General features: G+C 54.7%; 1 protein-coding gene across 1 annotated transcript in view; it reads right to left on the reverse strand.

The window, feature by feature from the left end:
* Nucleotides 1–7978, reverse strand: part of ABCC1 (ATP binding cassette subfamily C member 1) — a 123232-nt gene that overhangs the window by 111049 nt on the left and 4205 nt on the right. Inside the window, exons 4-5 of the mRNA XM_004706096.2 lie at nt 3491–3628; nt 1991–2116 (exon numbers count right to left, since the gene is read on the reverse strand). Of these exons, the coding sequence (XP_004706153.1) occupies nt 1991–2116; nt 3491–3628 (264 nt within the window). The remainder of the gene's footprint in view (nt 1–1990; nt 2117–3490; nt 3629–7978) is intronic.

Raw genomic sequence — 7978 nt, forward strand, 5'->3', positions numbered from 1 at the left:
AATCCCCTGGCTGGGGCCCACCTTCTCCATTACACCAACTGCCCATGGGTCCTCCCAGGCCCCACAGAGCAAGCTTCGGCCCCACACGGAGGTGTAGGTGCCAAACCCAACTGACTACAGCAGCAGAGAGGGTTCCCACAGCAAGCTCGCCCATGCACAGCTGGCTGGCCACCAACAGAGGGTCTGATAAACACCCCCAAGCTCTGGTCAGAGAGTACAATCCAGGCTCACCAGGCAGGAAGGCTCCATCTCTCGGCCCCCCTCCTCCCCACTTGCCCTGAAGCCCTGCCCGCTGGACATCCTCGCCACTCCCTCAATATTCCAGGAGCACCTGCCCTTCCTTCCTTCTCTAGGTATCTGCTCAACCGGCTCCCTTGCTCCCTGGGGCTTTGCTCAGATGGGCGTTCCTCGGGGAGGCTGTCCTGGCCGCTCTCAGCGCAAAATGCAGCAGTCCCTAGGTGGTGCAAATAACTCAGGCGCCTAGCTGCTACCCTGGAGGTGGAAGGGTTAGGTCTGCCCAGAGGCACCTCAGAAGAAAGGCCTGGTAGTCTCCTTCCGATAAAAATCAATCCTGGGAAGAAAGCCTTGTGGAACCCAGTTCTACTCTGACCTGCAGGGCCTCCCCAGATGCTGTGGCTGAACTCGATGGCGGCTGGTCTGGTTTTTGGTTTTGTTTGTTGTGACACACACCTAGTGCCAGGTCATGGTTTACCTCCCCTCCAACAAAGGCCGCCTCCGATGAGAGGGAGGGGCTCTGCTTCCCTTGAGGGTCAGCCCCGTGCTGGGCCCATGGTACTCCCGGTGTGCATGGACAGACAGCAAGGGTGGAGGGAAACAGAAGAGGGGGAGGAGAACAGGAAGGACGGAGAAAAGGCAGACAACAGGGGGAAGAGGCAGAGGCGAGGGCAGAAGGGGAGTGCTGGCTGTGTCCCCTTTAATGCCACCGGCTCACTGATGCCTCGCTGCTCAGACAAAATTCCCCTCACCGTGAAAGTCAGGGGCAAGGTGGTTTAAGACGGTGGTGGGGAGTGCAGCGAACTAGAGCAATTCTCCTCAGCTCCGGGGAAGGGGAAGCAGGCTTGTGAGGCTAAACGGGACTGCGGCTTGCTTTCCCCTGGCTCGCACCATTTGCAAAACTGTTCCTTGGTAACTTCTGCAGGGGAGGTGGTCTGTGTCTAGACCCCCAGCAGGTAGCCTTCCTACAGCCACGAGAAGCCCTGTGCCCCACTGCAGGGCATGCATGAGTGAACAAGTCCTGTTGTCACAGAGGCCTGGCCCGTATGTAAACAGGTCTCCCTCACACACACCCTGAAGTGTTCCACCTTGTGCTTCTGTGTCACGATGCCCTCCGTGTGTCTAGGCAGATGTCACGTTACTGATCCGTGCACTGGCATCAGGCCAACAGCTGCCGTGTGGGATTATGCACACACACACACACACACACACACATCCCGCCCACTCCCCAGGGTGCCAGAATGTCTCATTTTCTAGAAAATCCGGATGGTTCGAATTTATGTAAAATATGTAAATTATGTAAAAATATCCTGATGAAGAGGGGCAGGTTGTGAGGGGGGGAAAATGAGGAGCTGATACCAGGGGCCCAGGTAGAAATCAAATGTTTGAGGATGATGGCAACAAATGTACAAATGCGCCTGACACGATGGACGGATGTATGGACTGTGATAAAAGCTGTACGAGCCCCCAATAAAATAATTTTTTTTTTTAAAGTCCTGATATCTAAATGTCTGTTCCAACCACGTGAGACACACTGGCAGTCCTGGAAGACACAGCAGTGCTGTGCCACAGGGCAGGTTCTCCCCTGAGAGCCTTGCCAGGTCCGGCTCTGCCTCAGCGTTCCTCTCTGTGAAGGAAATTCCGGGAAGATGGAACTAACACCCTGAGCAGACGGCTTGCACAGGTAGCCAGCACTAACACTTCTCTCCTGCACCACACCGTCAGCACTCCCTCGCGAGCCCCCGGTCCCACCTACCGCGTCACTGATGGTCTCCGAGAACAGGGGCGAGCGGTCCGAGACGCAGGACAACACGAGCTGGACCAGCACAAGGGAAAAGTAGACGTAGAAGGTGGTGTCTCGAAACATATCGACGTGGGCATCCTGCACATGGAGGAAGGGAAGAAGCGAGAAGGGTCACTTCCCGCAGCAGCCTGCAGGAGCCGGGAGACCAGGGTTCAGAGGCTCCGATGGCACATTCTCTCCCAACCCCACCTCCACCGGGGAGAAAGGCAGTCCTTTGCTGGGGGCCGTGGGGGCCCCCACGGTTCACTGCCACCTGATGAGGGAGCCCGGGTCTGCAAATCAAACATCCCCGCTCCAAGCCTGGCTCGGCTCTCACTGGCCGTGGGAACTCGTCGGTCGACTTAACTGTCCCGTGCCTCAGTTTCTCATCTAGACATAGGCATATCTCATAGACGCCAGGGGCTCAGAGTCAGCGGGGGCCACATTTGGAAACAGCCGGAGACATTTTTGGTTGTCCCAACTAAGGGGGCGGGGAGGATGCTGTTAGCATCTAACAGGTAGAGGCGAGGGACGCTGCTACCCATCCAACCATGTGCAGGGCAGACCCCGACCACCCACCCAGACTGCCGCAGCCCAGATGTCACTGGCGCTCAGGCGGTTGATGTCGGGCTGTGAGAATCCGCCAAGTTATTCACAGTGAGTCCGGTGCTCTGTAAACCTGAGCTCAGAAACAACCACTGCCACCACTATTTAAGGGGCTGCTGGGAGAGCCCACCCCTGTCGACTGTAACCAAAGCCAAGCTGGCCGCCATCGAGTCCACGCTGACTCATGGGGAGCCCCTACGGGTTCCCGAGACTGTAACTGTTTACAGGAGCAGAAAGCCCAGTCTTTCTTCCACAGAGCTGCTGGTGGTTTCAAACTGGCGACCATGTGGGTCACAGCCCAATGAGTTACAGGGCTCCTTAAAAATGCTTGGTGTCTTTTCCCATTGCCTGCTGAGCACACAGATGGCCAGGAATAACAGGAGGCCACTCGGAAAGTGCATGTTCTTCCAGAGGACTGGGCGCAGCCTGAGGCGGCTGATATAAACAGGGCTCCAGCCAGAGGAGCAGCTGGTGACCTGGGGACGAGCCTCGGCCCCCTGGGGGACCAGCCGTGCCACAAACACCGCTCCAGTGGCTCCCTTCTACACTGAGAACACTTAGCTGTGCCTTGCCTTGTTGTTTCCAGCTGACAGTGGGTACAAGCACAGCATTTGCCCACAGCCCCCATGGGATCCCTCAGAGCTACACAGACAAGGGGAGCCCTGAGTCAAGAAGGTTCTAGAACAAAGGTTGGGGAGCCCCCTTCATGAAGACCCAGTCATGTGGGAAAATCCCCAGGGAGGAAGCCAGTCCTGTGGTACCCACCCCTTGGTGTCCATGGCAACACCTGCTTGCAATACTCATGGACAGAAACAAGCATCTCTCCCCGGCCGCTAAAGGGTGGTGAAGAGGGAGGTGACCACTTACCTCTTTTAAGGCAGTCATGATTTTGGATCTCAAGATGGCAGCAGCACAGACCAGGGCTACCAGCCAGAAAGTGAGCATGATCCCTGAGGACTGGACTCCCTTCCTTCTCTCCAGCTGGATTAGGAAGGTAGCCAGCAGCTGGAAGAGAGAAGCGCACCACAGGCGCCGTTAAGCAAGAGCCAGAGCCCGCAACACCCCCACAGTCCCAGCCAGGAGCCTCACTGGCGCGAGACCTGCCCTGCCCTGGGAGCTCCGTCCCATCTAGCTGGGGGACCCAGGGCCCGTCACCGAATCTCTCTGAGCCTCCAGGACAAAACTGAAATTCACTGAGACACAGAGACCCCAGAAGCCAGGGGAAGCTGAAAGAGAGTGCCACTGAGCCCAGAGACCAGCACATTCTTTTTCTTAAAAGACCAGAGTAAAAACTGCAGGCTCTGCCAGCCATAGCAGGAGTTACAGAACGTTCCTGGGAAATTCCATTCTCTTTTAATCCCATTTTCCATGAACGTTTGGAAGCCCTCTCCTACAGTCTCTGTTGCAACTACTCAATTCTGCCCTTGGAGCCCGAAGCAGCCATCGAAGGCACGAACTGAAGGGGCCGGGCTGTGCTCCCAAGAAACAGTATTTACAAAACTAGACCGCTGGTCGGTGTCTAGGCGGCAGCTTGCTTCTCCTTGACTTGTTGTTAGGGAGTCAGTCGGCTCCAACCCAGAGCGAGTCTGTGCACCCCAGAGTGAATCACTGCACACGCACCCCTCTGCCATCCTCCCAGTTGCTCCTATGCCTGAACCACTGAGCCAGCCACCCCGCCAGCCCATCTCATCCAGGGGCTTCCTCTCTTTCGCTGCCGCTCCACTTCACGGCACACGATGTCCTGCAGGGACGGGTCGCTCTGGACACTATGTCCGCAGTGTGTAAGACGAAGTCTTGCCATCCTTGCCTCTAAGGGGCACTCTGGCCTTTCTTCTTACAACACAGATTGGTTAAGCTCCTCGACGTAGAGCTGGGAAGACCAGGGTTCAAATCCCAGGCATGCCCTCGACTGGCTATTCCGCCTTGGCCCATAGAACAAGCCGCTCTCATCAGCTGAGGGCCTGCTACGCCTGCCACGTCACCACCACCGCACGCCACCCCTGCAGCTCCATAAGGGGACGGTGTCAGGAACCTCGCTGGCCCTGAAATGAAGGCTCACAGAGAGAGTCGCATCTACCTAAGGTCACATGTCTCATCTGAAAGGCACTTAGTCAGAACTGTGATGGAGAGATTTTATTTCCACTCCTGAGACTTGGGACTATTACGTCCATGGCATGCTTGAAACAATAATTAAGGAGTGAAAATCTGCAACAGAATGATTTTTGCTTCAAAGAAGAAAACGCCACGGCCAAGCCGGCCGAGAGCCAAGGCTGGTCTGAGCCAGACTCCTGGGGAGATGCCTGCCCTCCTGATCCCTCCTCACTGCCCAGCGGCTCTGCCTGAAACTTATCTGTCCTTGTCTCCCTCCCTGCTTCCTCAGTGCGGCCTACCTCCCACCCTCCCCTCACCCAAGCCATAGGCAATGCCCCCACTCAACCCCCAGGCCTGCTGCTCACTTGGCCCAGCCCCCATCCTCTTGTGCTGAGACAGCCGGGCAGCCATTCGCCAGCCCCACCCCTGCCCCAAGGCCAGAGTCAGAGTCAGGAGTGCACAGGGAATAACACAACTTTGCTCAAAACCTTGCCCCTGAGGGCTAGGGCTTTATCCTGGGGTCCCAGGATGGCCATTTGTGGCACCCAGGGACCTGTGACAAAGGTGGGAAGCGTTTACACCTTTCAGCTCACCAGTCAGTTCCTCCGATGACAGCTGAGAGCGGCAAAGCAGAGCTAATGCACAGGGCACCATCCGCCACCATCGCCACACACTCCCGATGGGGCGGACGGCTGACGGTGTCACTGCTATTTAGAAGTTGAGGAGTTATCAAACCCACTGCTAGCTATCTAGCCTTGATGCATTAAGAATGCCGTGAGCTGCCACCGGGTCAGTCTGCGGTTCACGGAGACCCTGGAAACCACTGGGTGTGACCATCGGTCTGTAAGCTCTTCACTGGCTCATGTGCAGAAGAGATTGCCAGGGTTTTTCTCCTGGGCCACCTTAGTCCAGGAGCTCTGCTGAAACCCATCTGGCAGCCTAGCCGCAACCAAGCCTCCACTAACGGACAGGTGGTGGCGGTGAATGAGGGGCCCTCGCCAGGAACTGAACCAGTCTCCCACCTGGAAGATGAGAAATTTGACGACCAAGCCACCGCTGCGCCCAACGCGTTAACAGAGAAGCACACGTGTGAACGCAGGGCCCTTTGGCACTGAGAGGAAAGCTCTGCCCTTCAGGGCTGGATAAACTGCAGTGACGAGGTCTCACCATCAAATACTACTCAGCAATGGAACCATAAAGGGGCTGTGGCCACAGGCACTAACCTGGCCCACCGGCAAACGTAAGATGCCATGGTCAAGCCACCCCACAGGGCATGGCTCTACTTGTGGAACAGCTGGACGGAGAACAGAAGAGCGGCAGCTGGAGGGTGGGCTGACCCCAAGGGGACCCCCAGGGGTGCAAGAACTGACCCACCAGTTCTGTCCTTGCAGCTGTCCTCACTTCTGCACCTGGTGAGTTCTGTGCACGAGCAGCAGGTGAGCTGTCTTGTACGTGAATCAAGCCTCAAGTCCAGATACCAACGGACCCGACACCACCTTCAGATACACAGATGTGTGCACGTGTGTCTCCCAGAGTCCGTCGCTGAGGAGGCCCTGGGAGGGGCAAACACACTCAGCCAGTAACCGAAAAGGTGGAGGTTCAAGTCCATGCAGCAGTGCCTCCGAAGAAAAAGCCAGCCCCTGAAACTCCTGTGGAAATGAGAAAACGCTGCCAGCGGAGACTAAGGAATCGCAGTCGTGAAGACCAATCCTGGCTAGAGCCATCTGTAGATGCAACGCGATCCCAATCCAAACTCCGACAGCCTTCTTCACAGGCACGGAACAGACAGCCCTCAGCTTTCTATGGGCTGGCGGGCAACCCCAAAGAGTTAAGGCCATGTTGAGAGAGAAGAACGTAGGAGGATTCACACATCCTCATTTTAGAATATATTCCAAAGCTACTATCATCAGAACAGCCTGGAAAACTCCCAGCCCCTCTGCACTGAACACTGTGCTGAGAAACGTAACGTTTGTGATCTCACGGAAGTCAGAAAACTCCCCCAACACACACAGGAGTATTTTATAGTTTCGGGGTCAAACCTCTGTACTGTGATGTTTGTTAAATGAAGTAGGAAATATTGAAGAAATACATTTTGGGCTTAAAAGAAAAGAAATAAAACCCTAGCCTGGTGCATGTCTACCAATAAGCACGGAGTGAATGGAAAGCTCAGAAATCAATCCACACATCTAGGGTCAAATGATTTTTGACAAGGTTGTCAGTAGCAAAAGAAGAATCACGTCAATCAATGGTGCTGGGAAATTGGGTTTCCAAAATGAAGGAACATGAAACCGGATCCAGGCCTCACACCACACACACAAGCAAAATTCAAAATGAATCAGGGCCTCGGTGTGCAAAACGAAAACCATGAAATTCTTAGAAGAACCAACAGGGGCAAGGCTATCAGACCCAGCTCTCGATGATTGATTATCTAATAGCATTACAAAGCACAGCCAGCAGGAGGTAAAATACACCTCAAAGCAATTAAAAACTTCTGGTTTACCTAAGAGACTTCACTATCAAGGTCAAAAAATGGAATGAAGAAGCTATGGGATGCAAGAGCAGCTCCGGAAACCATGCAGACCTGACAAGAATCCCATAACCACATGCCTATCAGACTTCGGCGACTTAGCATTAGGAAGATAAATAACCCAATCCTAAGAAGGCAAAGGGCTTGAAAGGGGACATCTCCCCTAAAGCAGCCCGCAGACCCCTGAAGAGACACTCACAGTCCTCCACCGCCCCAGAGATGCACGTCAGAAAACAGGTGAGTCAGTGGTCTGACTCCCACGAGGACCATCTCGGCAACAAGACAGGAGAGTCGCAATGCTTGTCCACTGTTGGTGGGAATGCAAACTGGTCCAACCACTGAGAAACCTAGGGCAGCTCCTCCAAAAGCCAAAACCGAACTACCACGTGACCCAGCCATGCCACTCCTCGAGACCCAGCCATGCCACTCCTCAGCACAGACTGAGGAAAACCTGACCCTGTAAGCCAGTGCTCGCCACAGCACTATTCACAGGAGCCAACACGTGGAAACCATCTACCTGGCCATCAGCAGCATCGTCTCAACAATAAAAATAAAATGAATTCTCCTAAACGCAAGAACACTTTGTTCTGATAACCTGGCATCCCATGATGCTCACCTTCCTGACACAATCGCTGAAGACAAAGCGGGTGCATAAGCCAATGTGGTGAAGAAAGCTCATGGTACCCGGCTATCAAAAGATATAGCGTCTGGGGTCTTAAAGGCTTGAAGATAAACAA

The sequence above is a fragment of the Echinops telfairi genome, unplaced genomic scaffold, assembly GCF_000313985.2.
Source record: "Echinops telfairi isolate 266 unplaced genomic scaffold, ASM31398v2 ScPeMD7_5;HRSCAF=22, whole genome shotgun sequence".
In the NCBI taxonomy this organism is placed as follows: Eukaryota; Metazoa; Chordata; class Mammalia; order Afrosoricida; family Tenrecidae; genus Echinops; species Echinops telfairi.